The following is an 18,868-nucleotide window of genomic DNA, read 5'->3' on the forward strand; positions in this document are numbered from 1 at the left end:
AAAGAGGTGAGATAATTAAATCAATTCCGTGTTCTTTGTTCAAATTGTAAATGATCTGAACCTTTCATATATATGTTAAATAGAGAAGTCGCCAGCTGGCAAGATTTGGGGGGGTGGGGGAGGGTGTTCGCGTTTGTACACAATAAGGCGCTCTATATGATGATGATAATGTCCCACATGGGGGAAGTCAGCTTCCGATTGCTGTGAGCGCAGCATCGAGGTCTGAACACAATGTGCAGACATAAAGAGACGCGTGGCAGTGGTTCTACGTGTTCTTTCATGCATTGAACAATACACTAATGCGTTTGGAGTGAATACTTTTTTCCGATGTATAGTACTACAAGTATTGTCATTCTAGAGCAGTGTCGTCACTCTTGAGGAGTGTTTTCTCAGTTTTTTTTGGCCCCCGTAGACCACTCAGCCAAAGCAAACATTCCCACGGACCACACACCCCTGGTGATACAACGCATTCACTTCTAAATACCACAGATACAAAATTATTCATTACCGGAATAAAAAAAAAAGTTATTTTTCTGGGGTGGGTGGGGATTCGCATACCTTATCAGTGCCTACCCTCTTATGACAGACCAATTCAGACTGTATTGGTCACCCCGTGCCCTTAAAAATCTCAACGTTCATCCTACAAAGTCCGATCACAAAGGAGAAACACAAACAAATAGACAAAAATGCCCTTTGCCCGCATTGAAACGGTTGTACGCCGTATGAACATGAAAACTCAATTTCCCTGTACAAGAATATGGCTAATCCGCATGTATTGACAGGTTATGTGTTAGGGTAGTTTACCTAGATTTTTTTAATTAAATATCATCGGTAAAATATTAATTGTTGTCCTAAACAAAAGGGTCAACCTGCATTTGCATCACAACCCACGGCCCACCGAGAGGGCCGTCGGGGTCCACTTTGAGAAGCACCGCTGTAGAGCCAATTAAATTATGAAGACGATTACGCACACAACACAAATTATCTACTCTGTTGCCAGATGGAGATTAATACAGAGTACGAGAAATGTAAACTGAGGACCACTTTGTTTAGGTCAGTGGTTCCTTTATTGCAGCCTGCATCCCCCCCCCCACCCCCTTTGGTTCTCAGAAAGGCAATCTAGCACCCAGGTTCAGAACCCATGGTTTGAAGCTTTCGTGACTGCAGGAATCCATACTCTTTGGTTCGTTCGGTAAAGTCACGTAGGTATAAAATAAAATAGATCACGACGTTTCGGGCGCAACACAAGCGTCCGTCATCAGGTGGGAAAGCATGGTCTGCTGCTGATGCAGACTGTGTATCTACTCTGTTGCCAGTCGGCCTCAGCAGCAGTCCATGCTTTCCCACCTGATGACGGACACTTGTGTTGCGCCCGAAACGTCGTGATTGATTTTATACCCACGTGACTTTACCGAAAGAACCAAAGAGTAAAGAACCACTGGGTTTATGTGATTAACTGATTGTTCATTATGACTGCCCACTGGCTCATGGGTAACACTAAGCAAGAGCCGAATGGCTCACAGGGCTATACCTAAAAAATGAAACTTGAAACATGCACAACCCCCCCTCCTACTCTTCCCAGTGCTATCAACGCATGGCACCTTTACCTTTTCACTGCCAAGACCGTTCCATGTACTGTATAGTAACCCCTCCTTTGTGATGAATGATTAACCGTAGATCAACAGACGACAAGTGGCCCAAGGCCGCCAGTTTTCTTGCACACTGACGACATGTGTGTGTGTATTGCTCTAACAAGGCTCCCATTGGACATTTTTACAAGGACGTTGATGGCAACATTGGCGGAGGAAAAAATGTCACACTCGGCAAAGCTTGAGCGAGTTTTTTTTTTGAAGATCACTGTATTACAAAGGGTGCGGTTCTGCATGGGATGCTATTACGTCTGTTGGTAACCTCTGTTTTGGCTCAGTCACGGTGCTTAAGAATAACCTGAAAATGTCCTCTCCTCCATGCAGCTTGTGTCGACTGTTTCTGTCAAGTGCTGTTGGCAAGCACCTATTCAGGCCGGTACGGTGTAAGAGTCAGCACCACTCCCCAGACCGGGTTCGTCTCCCATCTGCTGATGCTTAAACACCACACGAGGCACACTCATTTCATTCAGTCTGAGTCAACTTGGAAAGAACCTGGAGTGGTTGAGAGGCATTCACCACTCATGATGGCTGTGGCTGGAAATCAAACTCGGGTTGCCACGTTCATTTTAAAGTAGGCTAGCCACTTTTCCACCGCATTCCACAATGATGCTTGGGAACAGCTCGAACACTGAATCACAATAGACCTCGTCACATTTACTGCCAGACTTGCTTCACAGGTTGTCTTTCGGCTAATACAACACCGCCCCATTCTCAGCTATGCCAGAATAATGAATGTCCTACTACTGTACAGACGAGGACAGCTGCAAATACAGAAGTGCTCTTTGGGAGAAAAAAAACACATCCGCATGGGAAGTTTTGCGTTTTATCAAGTGCGAGGAGAAAGGGAAGTCACACAAATGCCCTTGACGACAGCATCATTTTCGCAGTCACCAACAAATGTAAGTGTATGTACGGAGCAGACCGTGCTAATCGGAGGTGCGGGGGAAGGACAACCAACTTAAAAAGATGAACTAATCAAACAGATGTGGGGGGGGGGGGGGGGGGGGTCACTGGCACATCATAACTGTTGGCAAAGTTAACCGAAACTTGTAGAATTTATGTACATTACATGGTGTTAGGCAAATATTTCTGATTTCAAAAGAGGTAATAAGCTGATCACAATGAGGTAATGTGTAGCGAAGTACATGACTATTGCAAATATTACATTGACAAAAATATTTATTTAAGGAGTAATCTGGGTTGCTCTGCTTGAGAAAATTTATTTTCTTTTTTACAAATAAGAGAAGTTATACATTGGAGGGAGCATTTATTTATACAATTTGTGCAAAGTTGGAATAACAGCCAGATCGTATTGCAATTTTGTTTTTACGCAGCGTTCGCGTCACTGCTGAGAATCTGTATGAAGACCATTCATGGGGGGGCTCCCATCTAATCCCATTGGAACATTGTCACAAACGCATATCATTACACGTGGAATGAGATTAGCCAGAGCAATTAGAGTGGTGGCAGACAAGTACACACCCCTTAACAATGATGATCTTAATCCAATCAAATGTTTGCGTAATCCACAGAGCGATATCTACTACTTTGTGTGGCCTGGTCATCAAAATCAAGGTCACCGCACCCAATGCAGTCGACATCACCACACCTCTCCATAAATCCCTTCTGCTGGAGCCGACAGCTGTTGCTCAGCCGACTCACAAACTCTGCTCTGAGATTCAACATGTGATTGTTGCTCTTACCCTTGGTCTGCAAACTCTGGGTTAATGCATTCTCGAGTAATCACCATGCAGATTATGGGGGGGGGGCGAGTTCACAAATCACATGCAACTAATGTTAACCATGGCTGGGAATTGACCGCAGGTCACCAAGTTCACAGCAAAATACACTAACTCGATGTGCCACCACTCCTAAGAGGGAAGACATCAGTGAAAAAACTGTACGAGATTTGGAGGGAACACAGCAGATGTCGCCCCAGTTTCTAAGAATGTTCCTAATGTATCAATAAAATGTTCCTAATGTTAGAGTCTTGTTCTCATAAAGCCGTTTATAAATGTACTCGTTCCAAAATTAATTTTATTCCGACACATATAAGCCCTGCCTCACCTTTTACTAAAGTTCAAACATAAGAAAAACTGAATTTCAATAATAATAATAATAATGTTTGTTAGATGTAAGACAAAATTATTATCCTTTGTGACGATTTAAAAAAAACAAAACACTTGTACAATAATATCCTTAAACACATTACGTGACTACACTCTTGAAAATGTCACGACCTCGAAAACCTCGGTAGTGTTTGGCTTGCACGTATGCAAAACCTGGAAAAGGAATTGAAAAATAAGTTGTGGTAATTTTACAAAAATAGATCATGCTTTTCATTCATTACTTGCCATCAACTGGCTAACTTCATGTTAATAGCTGGAGATGCGCACAGGTCGTGGTGTAGGTCTACATTTGTATGAAAGACGTGGTTCATGTGAACTATACCAATTAAACGCTTGAGATGTATGGTGACTCAAAGCACCCACGTTGTCTCAACAGTAAACACCAATTCTTTACATTCTGTAAATGTGCTCCCTACCACGTTCCCCGTGCTTGGAACTATATAGTATTGAATCTCGTTTAAGTCAAGTGCTTTTGAAGCATACATATTACAGCATTTAAAATGTATGACTAAAATTGTAGTATTTTTTTACTTTACAGAGATTAGTGGGGTTTTTTTACGTCTTGTATCCCAGGGTTTTATTAAAATTACTTTATATTTCGACACTATACTGTGGCACGATGTATGAAGCCACCGACAACGTGAGTTCGATTCCCGGCTCGGGCTAACATCAATGGCTAGCGATGTGTGCATGACCCAGCAAACCCAACGACCAGATACAAAAAATCATCATTATTATTGCATTAGCTTAATACAAATGTATACTCTACTGTTTACATTCTAACCACAGCTCTCCCTCGAGAGACTTGAGTCTGGAGGGTCCCCCATCCGGTGCAAACAAAGGATAAGTTGCATACATGTAGAATGGCAACATGTGGTGGTGCCAGCTGACGTCAACAATCAGGTGAATACGTTTTGAAAACGGGATTTGGTGGCAAAAGTCGGTTCAGTATAAAAGGATTACACCAATCCTATCATAATTATTTGGCCAGTGCTAAAACAATTATCCATTGCTGCACGACGGCGTCTCCACTCCGTGGTGGTCATGATGGGGGTGTGTTTGACCATACTTCACGGAAAGGGGGGGGGACCTCCCAGAACCAGGTATCTAACTCAGAGTCCCACGTTCCATAGCGCGCCAATGTTCCAGTTGAATAATTTAGGAATTACAAAACGTACTTTTTGGAATATACATGTTGGTCCAAATGTCTTGCGTCCTTTAATTAATTTACCCCTAAATGGCGGTCACAAGACATCTGGACCACCCTGTACATAAAATCGTTTTGGACGACCTTTGAAATGCTCAGTCCGTCGTTTTCAAATACAACTTTTTACTGCAAACACTATTGCAAACAAACGCACATTGTGCGATTTAAATATATTATACGGAATTGTATACAATAATTAGATACAAAAGTCTCATAACACCAAGCAATTGCAATGTTAAGGGTTCCACGTCAAATAACGTTAAAGAGTAATGTGTATCCAGCCTTACGAGATCACAACTTGAGAAAAAGTCCCCAAGAGAAATGGGAACATAAACCTGTCCGAGGTTTACATACTGAAATAAATGCTAATTGTTTAAATCAGTCTGCAAGGCGGATATGCTGATGGACTAAAAACTTATTTCGTGTTCATGGACATTCGCTTTTTTACCATAATAACTTGGGTTTCACGTAAGACATAGATAAAAAGGCATTTCGTTTTTAAATGATTCTTTAGACAAAGAAGTGTGCCTCCTACCTTGCAGGTGACTTGAACAGACGTTCTCGCGGACGACACAGATACGCGGAGCACCCAACACTCATCCAGACCACTTTGCGCCACTCAAATGTACCGGTTCGCGTTGATTAGAGCGCATGGAACAATCAGATGCAATCGCGCACACGTCAATAGCCAATGGTTAACACGGCGGCAGCACAGCAAGTAGGTCCTGGGGAATACAACCTGGCCAAGTAAACACTACGCCATCAACGTCACCACTTCGCAGTCGTAAAAATACAACACAAAGAGCATATATCACACCTGCACTCCTGGTTATTAACGCATAATTACGGTGATGACTGTGATGACTGCCAATCCAGCAATTTTACTCTGCTCTTACAGCCACCCCACCCACCCACACAGACGTCGACAACACTCAAGTACTGTGGTGTAGAAGCCTCAATAACTTACACACACAACAGACGAGGGACCCCGTCTATATAAAGATGCTGCTGCTGCTGTGGTTGTCACACGCTCCACTCGCTGCTACTGCTGTGGTTGCTGTTGTTGTTGTTTGGTGCCGCGCTCGGTGGCACCGCGCGGAGCGAACTCCGCGCCGGGGGGAGGAGACTCGGGACCCTGCCCCACGTCGGTGGGGGGCGTGGGGAGAGCAAGGGGGGTCGGGGGACGGGGGGCGGGGGGGACCGGGGGGTGGAGGGAGGGGCGAGGGGAGGAGCGGGGGGAGGAGCGAGGGGAGGGGCGAGGGGAGGGGCGAGGGGAGGGGCGAGGGGAGGAGCGGGGGGAGGGGCGAGAGGGGGAACGGGGGGAGGGGCTGGGAAGACGGAGGGACCGGGGGACAGGGGGATGAGGGGAGGGGCGAGGGGAGGAACGGGGGGAGGGGCGAGGGGTAATACGGGGGAGGGGCGAGGGGAGGAACGGGGGGAGGGGCGAGGGGTAATACGGGGGAGGGGCGAGGGGAGGAGCGGGGGGAGGGGCGAGGAGAGGGGCTATGACGGGGGGCTATGACGGGGGAAGGGACAACGGGAGGCCGGTACCCAGTGAGGGGTGGGTATCGATTCTCAAATAATCGATTGCCAATCGATTCAACAAAGTAGTTAATCCATAATCGATTCAGGATTTGTGTGTGTGGGACCTTATTGTTTGTACAGGGACCGTTTGAAAGTGAATTGGAAGTTGTTAGTCTGCATCTGCATCAGCCATACGAAAGAGGACGTTTGTACAGAAGTGTCTCTCGATTGCCTCCCACGACTCCACCTCTCCCACCTCGTTGAGACACCGAAGGTTGGTATTTTCCTGGTAGGAACCTCCTGGTTACACCAGCCCACAGGGGATTATTGTGTCCGTCGTGCAGGGAGGGGCTGGGTGGGGAGGGAGGGGCTGGGTGGGGAGGGAGGGGCTGGATGGGGAGGGAGGGGCTGGGTGGGTAGGGGCTGGATGGGAGGGGTGGGGCTGGGTGGGGAGGGGCTGGATGGGGAGGGAGGGGCTGGGTGGGTAGGGGCTGGATGGGAGGGGTGGGGCTGGGTGGGTAGGGGCTGGATGGGAGGGGTGGGGCTGGGTGGGGAGGGGCTGGATGGGGAGGGTGGGGCTGGGTGGGGAGGGGCTGGGTGGGGGGTGGGGTTGGGTGGGGAGGGGCTGGGTGGGGAGGGTGGAGCTGGGTGGGAGGGGTGGGAAGGGGCTGGGTGGGGAGGGAGGGGCTGGGTGGAGAGGGGCTGGTCACCCCGTGGTGCCCTTATAAAACTCAACGTTTAACCTACTCACGCGGCTTGTGCCCGCCCTCACAGTCGGGCATATTTGCGAAATACACCACGCCGCAGTTGACCCTGGCCATTGACCGAGCAACCCAACGTTCCTACCAGCTCCCTCCGCAGGAATGTGTTTAAAATTGATATTTAGAATTGACCGTGGCGTTGTTATTAATAACGCCTGTTTAAGCGGCGCGAACACACAGGGGGGCGGGTCACATTGCCCCCCCCCTCGATCACCGCTCAGCCAATGGGGAGGCGCAGAGACGTTCACTTGGGATCCTTAAATCAAAACACGTGTCAGTGTGTGTGGGTTCCTCGATAACGCTCGGCGCGTGTTGCCTTCAGAGGAGCAGATATATAATAAGCGACGTTTCGGACGATGAGCCTTTATTGAGAGCACATAAAAGGACCATTGCCCGAAACGTCGCTTATTGCATATATATATTTTTCACTTTTAAGGACTCGCACAGAGTGTGTGATTGACGACGAACGTGTTGATAGTTTTGATTTAAAGCTTTCGTGACTGCAGGGATTCATATTCTTGGTTCTTTCGGTAAAGTCACGCAGAAGGGAAATAATATTGTTTTATATTTTTTATTATTTTATTATTTCCCTTCTACGTGACTTTACCGAAAGAACCAAGAAGATGTGTTGATAGTTGTTTTTATTATTGTCGGATTTTTAAGTTTAGACTTGCACCCTTCGGCGGGGGGTGGGGGGGGCTTTGATGACGTCACGAGAGGGGCGAGGGGTGGGGGCGAGGGGGTGGGGGGGGGTTTACGACAATTTTACGACAGATCGCTTGAGGGGAGGGGGGCGGGGCACGTTTCTGCTGCTTTACGGCAAACCTCGCGACGCCGGTGGTGGTCGCCGTGGCGACGCGGCGGCTCCTAACGCGGTATTTGATTTGGTAGCGACGCAAAGTTGTTTTGTTTTTATTTTCTCCACATGCTCTTGGTTTTAAGTAATCATACGATGAAAAGCACCCCTTAACTCCGAGCAGGAGTAACTTGTCAATAAACTGCGCCTATCACGTGTCGGATTTAAAGGTAATTACTTTCTGTACATCTTGATTTAAAGCTTTCCTGACTGCAGGAATTGATATTCGTTGGGTCTTTCGGTAAAGTCACGTAGGTCTACGTGAATTTACCGAAAGACCCAAAGAATATACTTTCTGTACGTTTGATAACGCACTCGTGGGAGTCTAAACTTTATAGGCGTTATATCGAAATGTATTGCGCTATGTATACCTTTCAGAAGTTTGCTAAACTAATTGTGTGAATTGTTACCGCTATCACTGATTAAACTTCTGCAATAAAAGTCTGTAACGTGGAATCTTTCCCCACCGATTCCAGGACCAGCAGTGGAGGTGAGTATCATAGCAGATTATCAATACATTGACCTTTTAATTCATATTGCCATGTGCAGTGAATTGTTTTAAGGACAAGGGTTTGTGAACCCGTATATGTGCGTACATTTGAGCGTATCTCCTGGAATGCCGAAAGGATTTCTCCGCTTTCCTCCATTCAAAACGCCAATTTAAAGGGAATTGATTAAAAATCCTCTTGCAAGAAGCATCGAGACTCTGTGAGGCTTCCAGGATGATATATGCCATGGGATTATTATTATTCATCGCTCGTCAAAAGTGAAATGCTGAAGTGTAAAGTATCTCAATTGACTGCTGTATTTGTTTTGTGAATAATTAATAGTGGAGGTATCACCATGTCTGCTTTGTTCCACTTCGCAGTGCAATATGGGCTGTGTGCGGGTCGTTTTACGCACTAAACCCTCGCCAAGGTTTGCCGAAAGCCAGATTGGCATAAACCCAACTGATAAGGTAAAGTATTACATTACTCATACAGCAGCCAATCCACTTCCCGATGAGGGCTCTCCGCATGCCGTGGGGGTTATGTTACCATATTTAACCATGCTGGTCAGTGCGGGTTGAAGGTGGGGAGCATACACGGGAGAACATTGTACAATACAACACCGCCCTCTGCTGACAATATATCCCAGCATAAGCCTACAACACACGTTCTACATGCATGGTTGTTGCTCGTACATATATTTGCCTTTCGACACACTCCGGATGATTTAACCATAGGCAAATTAGTAATATTCCTAACGTGTACATTATTTTGACCAAAAAATACATCCATCCAACCAGATAATAGACAGTCAAACATTAATGTTTAATTTACTTATCCCAGATAAATAAAAGGAGATTGAGAGCAGCATATAACTCGGCATCATTATCTTTCATTTTCTATCCACTGCTAGATGAAGGCCTCCTCAAGCCATCATCTCTCATGGTTCTCACAATGCAACAATCCATCTAGCTCCTAGACTGAAACACTAGCCATTATCCCTTTGAGCAGCGTGTCCTGCCCAATTCCATTTTTCTTAACATTCAAGATATTGCTACCCAGCAAAATAATATACTCAGACATCTATATAAAAGTGATATAAATTTTAGCGTGTTTTATGCTTATCTGTGTGAAGACGGTAAACATCCGCTTGAAGGAACACAATCAAAAGGAGATTGTGAACAATCAAGTCACAGAATGGAGCTTCAAGTTGGATGGAAGTCTTCACAACACCAACCAGGAAATGGTGTACAGAGAGACGGCGCGAGAGGTTGTCACGCGGACACTGGATGGTTACAACGGTGTGTGGCACCACTGACGTACCGCAGATCTATAAGCTCATAATTATTGTATGAGAAATCTTATAATTGTCAATGCCAAAATACAATTTTGCTACTTGTGTAGAATGCTTTTAAGAATATGAATATATTGCACAAAGGTAATAAGTATTTTTATTGAGGTATAATTTTATATTCCCGTGACACTGTATTTCATGTTGCGTGATGTAAAATATGTATGACAAACTACTAAAGTGGATTGTGCCATTTTGTAAAAATGCAGATTTTAACTAGTGTTGTAAATAAAATTTGCCACACCACTCTGAATTCTCAGGAACCATAATGTGCTATGGTCAGACCGGCGCAGGGAAATCATACACAATGACTGGAAGCACGGAAAATTTCTCTGAGCGAGGCATCATCCCGCGGGTTCTTGAGCAAGTAAGATAAAATGAGAATTTTTCCAGCATCTCCCTACCAACTTTCAGTGAAATTAGTTTAAGTCTAATATGCATGTTTTTTTTTTACAGTAGTTACTGTGTATCTTTCAGGAAAAAATATATGTGCACGTAATACTGCTGTGTTTTGGTTGTTGTATTCCAGGCATAACAAGGAATGTACTTTATATTTGTTAGGTCTTTCACGATATTGAGGAGCGTGTGGAGCAAGACATCACTGTTCGCGTCTCCTACTTGGAGATCTACAACGAAAGTCTGTGTGACCTGTGTGCCATGCCTGCGTGCCAGGCCATCGATAAACAACTGTCTATTATGGATGAGCGTGGTATGGTTTCTGTCAGAGGTCTGACTTGTCAGTTGGTCAGCAGCCAAGAGGAGGCCCTCAACAAGCTATTTGAGGTGCTTAACAGCAGTTTCATACTTTTGGGCAATGTTATAAATTTCGAATTTTCTATCTGATAAAATACATGCGAATGTTACTACTGTCTAGAATGGCTATTGATCAGTATAACTAAGTATACGAAATTTTAAGATATATTATTACATTTTAATAGTTAATGAGTAAACTACAGTATTTGTATTTTAGTTCAAATTTGTTGACATATGTTTTACTCTTTTAGGGTGAAATGAATAGAGCAGTTGCTTGCCATACGCTCAATAAGAAGTCTTCAAGATCTCACTGCATATTCACTCTGTACATAGAGGTAAGAAACTACACAATTGTTTGATAAGCTTTTAAAATGAATAGTTTGTTTAAAAGTTGCCATAATATTTCGCTATTTAAAGTAACTTTGTGCCATCACATTTACTTAGAATGCAAATTGCATATAATGCAACAAGCATTGGATATTTTACATTTTCGTCGCATATTTTCGATGTTTACATTTATCTAAATAAAGCTTATCTGGCTTTGGTATGCGCATGTCTGATATTGGTCATTTTGTGTGTTCCAGTCCCGCTCGAAAACAATCACAAATTCTAAATACACGATGTCTAAACTCAACCTGGTTGATTTGGCTGGCTCTGAGCGTCTGGGAAAAACTATGGTTTGTTTTAATAGACACACTTTCACAAATGTTCTTTATTACGCCATTAATTGTGCTATATTTGCATATTATTGCCATATATATTTTGCACTTGTGACTAAAGTTGACATCCCCGCGCAGTTTGTAATACCATATTACTAATGAAATACTGTAATTGTTTTTAAAATGAGAGTGAGCAGAATAGAAATTGGTTAATGTTTAATTATGATGGGGCAATGCTCACCTGTTACAGTCAGAAGGACAAGTGGAAAGAGAGGCAACATACATTAACAAGTCGCTGTCCTTCCTGGAGCAAGCTGTGATCGCACTGGCAGATCGCAGACGGGAGCATGTCCCTTTCCGTCAAAGCAAACTCACACATGTTCTTAAGGATGCCATCGGTGAGTCTCGTTTGCCAGATTAAACGGTACACAATCCACAACACTACACATGGAATACAGCATTTGCAATTTCACTATCTGACCCTATTTTGCACAACATGCTGAATTTATATTCGTTTTTTTATTTATACCCATTCAGGTGGAAACTGCAATACTGTGCTCATTGCCAACATCATCGGGGAGACTGAACAGATAGAAGAAACGGTACTGTTAAATGTCATATTCACTTAGACATATAATCTGACTTTAAAATATGTATAATTGTCTTGTGTTTGTAGTGTTTGTTGCTAAATTAGATTTTTTAATATATATATGATTATTTTATGAATGCTCACCAGAACTGGTTCAAGTTATGAAAAAATGTTGTATGACGTGTTGTCTGTACCCCATACAGCTCTCCACGTTGAAGTTTGCTGCTCGGATGGCCTGCGTTCCTGTGAACGCTGTCCCCATTGAACTTCATGACCCACAAGTACCCGCCTAATTTTAATCTCATAGTCAAGAGGTTATATTCAATGATGGCTACCACTCATGTTTTATTGCGCTGTGCTATAAGTTGATCGAAGGAAGCTTCTAATGCTGAGCCTTTCTCCACAGCGGACAGTGAAGGATCTAGAGAAAGAGATCAGGCTGCTGAAAAATGAACTGGCAATGCATGACATCTTGGTATGGAAAAGTTCTGTATTTTTGTTGTACAGTATTTGGATACTTGCAACAGCAGTTCGGTCAACCTTCCACATGTGGGTCAAAGCTGGGAGCATTGCATGTAGTTGCACTGGCATGAGAAAGTTTTTTTTTACACATTCTAATGTTATTTAAGGCAAGGTTAGAAAATTCATGGCAACAAGGTTTGTGAAAATAAAATGGACTTTGAAGTGGCAATAAAGGTTACTTAACATACGTGAAAAAGTAACTACAGTTGTAACACGTTCGAATAAACAGTGCTCTTTTATGTTTTTTATTCAGCAAAATTCTGATCAAATTAAGTGTAAGTATTTGTATGCATGTGTATTTACTAAGGTTTATGTTTGATTGCATGTGGCAGGCAAACCGTAAGAAAGTGAGCTATGAGCCACTTTTGGAACATCAGGTGGCTGAGATTCAATCTCAAGTGCGCCGCTACTTAGATGGCTCACTCAACGAGATCACCGTGAGTTGAATGTCGACTTCTCTTCTGTGATTGTCAACAGTTTTCAACAGTAGAACTCTCAACGTAGCATTGAGTTGTTTCATGCCAGTGTAAACCTGCCTCCTGCCCAAACCTAGTCTTCGAGAAAATGATTTATCTTCTTAAGTTTTGATTCCTCAGTGAGATGAATTTATTTTTGCTGTGGCTGGCAATACTCTTAGAAAACGGAATCCAACAAAAAAATGTGTCAGTTTCTGTTGCAATTTTTAAATTAGGGCCCAGGACAATGAATGCCAGGTACAGTATTCTTATGTTTATTGGTTTATAAACAACACGCAGCCTTTACTGCAAACATATTCCTTCCCGCAGTACAATTGTGGATTTGTATAGGTGTGTGTACATTGAGTGGTCACTGTGGTAACTGCTTGTTTGTCTCTATTGTAGTTGGCCAACGTAAGACAAATTCAAGAAGTGTTTGCACAATTTAAGGTGATTTTCCTGTAAGTATACTGTATTTTAATTATTACTGTGGCAATATATTTATTAAACCTTCTGGTAAATGGCAGTACATTGAGAAATACTACACAGATTATGATGATGGTGACACAAATATGCATAATATAAAAAGCACAACTCTGCAATTGTATAGTTGGCATTATTAATTACTGCACGTTGAATTTGCAAGCTTATGGTACAATATGGCATGCTGGTATGAATGGGAAGTGTACTTGATGGCTGCTTACTATTTTAACTTTATTCAGTCAGAAAGAGGAAGAGGTGGAGGCAAAACTAAGGCAAAAGTTCAGCTTGCAAGAGAGGAGAAAGGAGCCTTCTCTAGATGTAATTCAGAAGGTACAGTTGCCCAAGCTATGCACAATGTAACACGTAAACATTGTGTAGCATATAACCCTCCCGTGCACATCACCATTTAGTGTCACAAGACATATCAATTGGGCTCTTGCCTGGTTTTAAAGGACTTACCACTATAATCTGTTTAATTTATTAATGACAAACATTATCTTAACTCTGGAAAATCTCCGAAAATCGCAGTGTTTTGTTTGTATCATCGTTGTAAGAATTGGTTCTTTTCTTACAAACACCTGGCTCAGCTTATTGCTAAGCCCCTTGGTCAAATAAATAAAAGTTCATTAGATTCAAGAAAAAAACATAATCAACTTGTACTTCAAGGGTTTACAATCTAATGCTTAAGTATATAGTGTTGTACTTATACTGTTTTAATTTGTTGCACTTATGTTAATGAAGTAATCATATTTCATCCAATTCCTAACAACCTCAGGCTGGCTCAACAGAAAATGAAGTGGTTCTGGCTGGAGAGTTGGAGCGCGATGGATTTGGACTTGGGTTGGTGCCCACCTCATCCAAGCTTTACCTCTCGCCCGTTGTTACTGCCAAGAAGAGTAGGAACAAGAAGTCACTTAGGGATAGTGCCAGGTAGTCATATCCATTATTTTGATGACTGAAATAATATTCATTATGCTGTACATGTACGACACTTTTGTGAATCCACTGCTGGATGAGTGCCTCTCCACACCATGCAAGTCGAGGAGGTTATTTCACCATATTTCACCTTGCTGGTCGATTTGGGTAGGTGAAAGGTTGGACATAGACGTTGGAAAATTGGGAAGTAAAACAATGGATTTTGCAGACTGCCTCCCGCTAATATTTCGATAGAATAAAAAGTTTGTTGAATTAAAATATTAATATCACTGAACTATTGAGGACTGATGCATGGAATTTAACACTAAAATATATTTAAACCTTTGCAGTTTTTTGTGAACTTCAAGACTGTTGAAAATATTTGTCTACTGCAGCATTTTTATATTGGATTAAACTCACAAACATGTATGAAATGTTTATTAATGCAGTGTGTCTCAGATTGCAACATGTTGATTATGCTTATCGCTGACTGGTGTGTTCTGCCAACTCCATAAGCAGAAGGGAGAGGCCAGGAAGCCCACAGCTCCGAGAGTCTCCCTTTGTGGGAGAAGGTGGCCAGAGAGAGCATGACGTGACCAGCGTAGCCTCAGAGGTCTCTGAACAGCTAAACCGTTCAAAGTGAGTGTTGAAAACATCAACCTGTTTAGCACCTACTCTGTCAAAACACCTTAGCACACAGGGATCAGATGTGGCCTATGGGTTGACAATAAAATACTGCAATGTTCGTGGAATGGAAATGTTCATTGACCTTGATATATGTTTGTTATTGTATCTATGGCAGCACTCCACCAATGCCAGTTGTTGCATTTGAGGAATTTAAAGCAGAGCGAGGCAGTGAGATTAACCGTATCTTCAAAGAAAACAAATTGATTTATAAGGAGAAGCAAACAAAAGCAATAGAACTGGCAAAACACATAAATACTTTGAAGCAAGAAATAGACGTTGCCAGAGAGGCACTGGAAGCCAAGACAAAAAAGAGACAGGAACAAGGTATTAGTGTAATGGCAACAGCTGTGTTTATAGCAACTTACAATTTAATGATAAGTACTAGCACATATAATGAAACAAGCTGATGTATTTAAAACCATTAAACACCATCAGGCTGTATATTAGATGCAACTAAATTTTCAAATATTGTACACTTTATTTCAACAAAATCACAAGCTTTTTAAGTTAACTGCAATAAATATAATATCCAGTTAAATATACACTCGACACCTAACGTGCATATGCCTGCATGCGGCACTTCTGCTAATTACATTTACACACTGTGCCTAATGTCGATGTGCTTGTGTATGGCATTGATGCCAGGTGAATTTATGAGCAGCGAGGGCCAGATGGTGATTGACGAGGAGGAATATTGTTTTCTGCTGCGCATGCGTGAGCTCAAAAGCCAGTACCGTTTGCACTACGAGGAGCTGTGCGACATAAAGGCTGAGGTGCAGTGGTGCCAGCATCAGGTCAACCTGTGCCGCCAGAGACTCGTCTCTGGTATGACCTGCTGCCATGTTACATTTTTCATTGCACGCACCATTATGAAGGCAGGGGCACCATATGAAAGACTCCATTTTAATACAGATGAGCAACAGGAAACAGCAAATAAGAACAAAAAAATATATACTCTTAGGTTTTTTCGGTAAAGTCACGTAGGTAAAAAATAAAATAAAAAGTATTAAAAATAATAATAAATAAAATAATAAATCACGACGTTTCGGAGGCAACACAAGTCTCCGTCATCAGGTGGGACCGTCACAGCTAGATTTACTGTATCAAGTGAGCCTCACTTGATACAGTAATCTAGCTGTGACGTGATTTATTATTTTATCTTATTTCTATTATTACTTTTATTCATTTTTATTTTATTTTTTACCTACGTGACTTTACCGAAAAAACCTAAGAGTATGAATCCTTGCAGTTACGAACGCTTAAAATCTAGAACAAAAAAAAATTGTCCTTCGTTGTAGAGGTGGCTGGGCGACATGAGCTGACTGTTGTTGAGATTTTAAGTTCAAACCCAGGCAGTCATGTGTGATTAAATTGGGTTCTCAAGTATAGAGTTGATTGTCTCAACCATGCCACCATAATTGCACAAACCACGTTAAATTTAGTTGTGCACTCAATTTTATTTACAAATATGGTTGACTGCCATATGACAAATATTAATCTTATTTGCAGTTGGTGGAAACGTGATGCCCTCTATTTTGGGATCTAGAGGCCATATGAAGGGATTTCAGAATTAGCTCTGGTTTCTGCCTCCAGTGGGCCGTTCTGTAACATGAATGGTTGAATTGCTTTTGCAGGAATGACACTGATAGCATAATCAGAGTAATATTAATGAAAATGTACGTATTTATACTGTTCATTCATTGAAATGGTTTTAGTAATTGATATACAGTTTAGACACAATGGAAAAGTTAATTTGCAGTGGTAGATTTTTTTTCTTGTGTTACATTGAGTTGAATGCAATTGTCATATATGTGATCTATAATCTGTGTTTTTACAGAATTTGAGACGTGGTATGCTGAAGCATACCAGGTGCCTTCAGAAAATGTGCCTGCTAATTCCATGACTACAGCCACACCTGTGGTCGCTCACCCAGCTGTTGGCAAAACCCAGCCATTGGTAAATAGTCCGCTAGCCAGAGTTATTGTACTAATGCTTACTGAAAGTGTATTTTCTAGTCTTTAATTGTAAACGTTCATTGTATTTTTGTCGATTTTTATATGGAAGAAAAAAATGCCCACTGACATAATAGGCCATATGTAGAAAAGCTTTGGTTCTCATAGGCCCTAACCCCCATGATTGAATATGCTCTCCAGATGGAAGGAGAGCAAGAAAAGCTTGAAAGAATTAATATGGAGTTCATGACTGAAAATCCTGATGCTATGGCCTTTTATGAAGCCAAGGCCCGCATAGAGAGAAAGGTAAGCGTTATTAATGTATATAGTACAGAATTGCCATTTAAAATAGTATGATCATATGTTGTATTTATGGCTCAATTGTTATTATTTTCTGTGATTTTATGAAATTACATTTTATGCCTTTTAAAAATAACATTTGGACAACTATTTGAAGTCATCCAACATCTAAGTTTCAGGGTGTGTAATAAAATTAAAGAATGTTTTCACAGATACTGTATTCAAGAAGTATATGTGCTAATTGCCATTGTCTTTGGTCTCTAGCACAATTATACCAAAGCCGCTGCCCAAAATCAAACAAAAAATATGAAGGAAGACAACATACCCGCATGTGCAGTTGGAAATAGACTGCCCAAACAGATGATGGTGCCATATTAGTCATATCCATGCAAGGCATTTCTCCAGCACTACTTTACATTAAAACAATGATTTTTGCATATTTTGGAGTAATTTCACAAAATAAGTAGTATGACATTGTACAATGTTTGCAAACATATCTTTATACAATTGATCTGTAAAAGCAAAGTATAATCAAAGTTATTTTTTATAAAGTGTCTGTGCATCTTGATGTTTGCCCTGGCCACAATTCTCAGAAATGTGTTTTATGCCATGCAATGTTACCATGTCCAATTGAAAACCTTCAAAAAGCTACCAGGGCTATATTATTATTATATGAATTAATGCAAATGTTGTGAGTTCAACTGAGTCGCAGACTTCCTCTTGGAGGCAACACATTTAACACCAACACACGGGGTAACTGCCCCTTAATAGAATAACCTATGGTGGTGACCACCAGGCTAACTATACTAATTACGTAACTCGCTACAACGGACCGGACCACAGCTCGGCTCCAGGTCAACGTGTTGGAGACTCGGTAGAACGTAGATGAAGGCTTCTTCAAGATAAACAACGCCGGTCCCTCTGGGGGACCCGGCTTATATTTTCTGCGGCGTGGCTGGCTCCGCCCTTGGCCACGACCACCTTCAAGAATCTTCGAGCAGGATCTGGACCCCTACTACGTGACCACCCCTAGCCCCCACTTGGGGCCCCTTTGTAGACTAAACCGATCACGTGTCCTCTCGGGTCAACCAGAGTGCCATGGCCTTTAGTAACCACGGTACACCGACACCCTATCCTGTAGGGCTGGCACTGCACGCCAAGCGTGGTGCCATCCAGCGCTATCAACCGGCGCTCACCGAGCCCCTCTAGGGCCGGTACTACACCCACATCATAGTGGTGTCCGCGATGTTGTTACATCGCACTAGGGCCGGCACAGCACAGTGACATCCCGTGATGTCACTACACAAATATAAGAAAGAAATAACTCGGAAAAACTCAAGATACATAAGCTCATTATTTATTGCAGCAAACAAAGACCGGAAAAACCAGCAAGGTTCAACTTCGCAGGATAATCTACCGAGCTACATATACACTACACACACACAAAGATGCCAGAAACCATGCGATCACCGCAGCCTAAGTTGCTCATAAATCTCCTTGAGCTTGGCCGGTGCAGTAAGGCTTCTGAGAAGCGAGTAATGTCTCATATCGATCATTCTATCGAGTGCAGCCGTCCGTCTTGTTCATC

The 18,868-nt window shown here is 42.5% G+C and overlaps 2 protein-coding genes across 6 annotated transcripts in view; one reads left to right on the forward strand and one right to left on the reverse strand.

Annotated features, from left to right (window-relative positions):
- LOC133344875 (alsin-like) overlaps positions 1 to 6,108 on the reverse strand; it is a 40,425-nt gene extending 34,317 nt beyond the window's left edge. For 3 of the 4 annotated variants that reach the window (XM_061555159.1, XM_061555156.1, XM_061555160.1), the window contains exon 1: positions 5,953 to 6,108. The gene's annotated coding sequence lies outside the window, so the exon portion shown is untranslated. Of the gene's footprint in view, positions 1 to 5,520; positions 5,553 to 5,952 lie in introns of those variants that run through there. The other variant, XM_061555158.1, reaches the window with a different exon arrangement.
- A 551-nt stretch (positions 6,109 to 6,659) lies between these two features.
- KIF9 (kinesin family member 9) lies at positions 6,660 to 17,846 on the forward strand. Of its 2 annotated transcripts, none has more exons than XM_061555162.1 (21): positions 6,660 to 6,783; positions 8,995 to 9,084; positions 9,750 to 9,915; positions 10,226 to 10,332; positions 10,527 to 10,748; positions 10,970 to 11,053; positions 11,303 to 11,395; positions 11,628 to 11,775; positions 11,915 to 11,979; positions 12,170 to 12,247; positions 12,373 to 12,441; positions 12,821 to 12,925; positions 13,349 to 13,404; positions 13,666 to 13,756; positions 14,202 to 14,356; positions 14,861 to 14,980; positions 15,144 to 15,352; positions 15,674 to 15,853; positions 16,866 to 16,984; positions 17,182 to 17,286; positions 17,545 to 17,846. In XM_061555162.1, exons 2-21 carry the CDS (start codon positions 9,001 to 9,003, stop codon positions 17,656 to 17,658), a joined length of 2,370 nt encoding a protein of 789 aa, XP_061411146.1. In that variant the 5' UTR covers positions 6,660 to 6,783; positions 8,995 to 9,000; the 3' UTR covers positions 17,659 to 17,846. The 2 variants fall into 2 exon arrangements, with proteins under 2 accessions (XP_061411146.1, XP_061411145.1); XM_061555161.1 differs by lacking the exon at positions 6,660 to 6,783 and adding an exon at positions 8,086 to 8,296.
- Positions 17,847 to 18,868: the final 1,022 nt, after the last annotated feature.

The sequence above is a fragment of the Lethenteron reissneri genome, chromosome 20, assembly GCF_015708825.2.
Source record: "Lethenteron reissneri isolate LAM-NWPU_2019-01 chromosome 20, ASM1570882v1, whole genome shotgun sequence".
Taxonomy (NCBI): domain Eukaryota; kingdom Metazoa; phylum Chordata; class Hyperoartia; order Petromyzontiformes; family Petromyzontidae; genus Lethenteron; species Lethenteron reissneri.

Coding starts and splice junctions, on each gene's coding strand:
- KIF9 (XM_061555162.1), top strand. CDS start 9,001: ATGGGCTGTGTGCGGGTCGTTTTACGCACTAAACCCTCGCCAAGGTTT. Junction 10,333..10,526: donor TCCCGCGGGTTCTTGAGCAA/GTAAGATAAAAT, acceptor TATATTTGTTAG/GTCTTTCACGATATTGAGGA. Junction 17,287..17,544: donor AGGCCCGCATAGAGAGAAAG/GTAAGCGTTATT, acceptor TTTGGTCTCTAG/CACAATTATACCAAAGCCGC.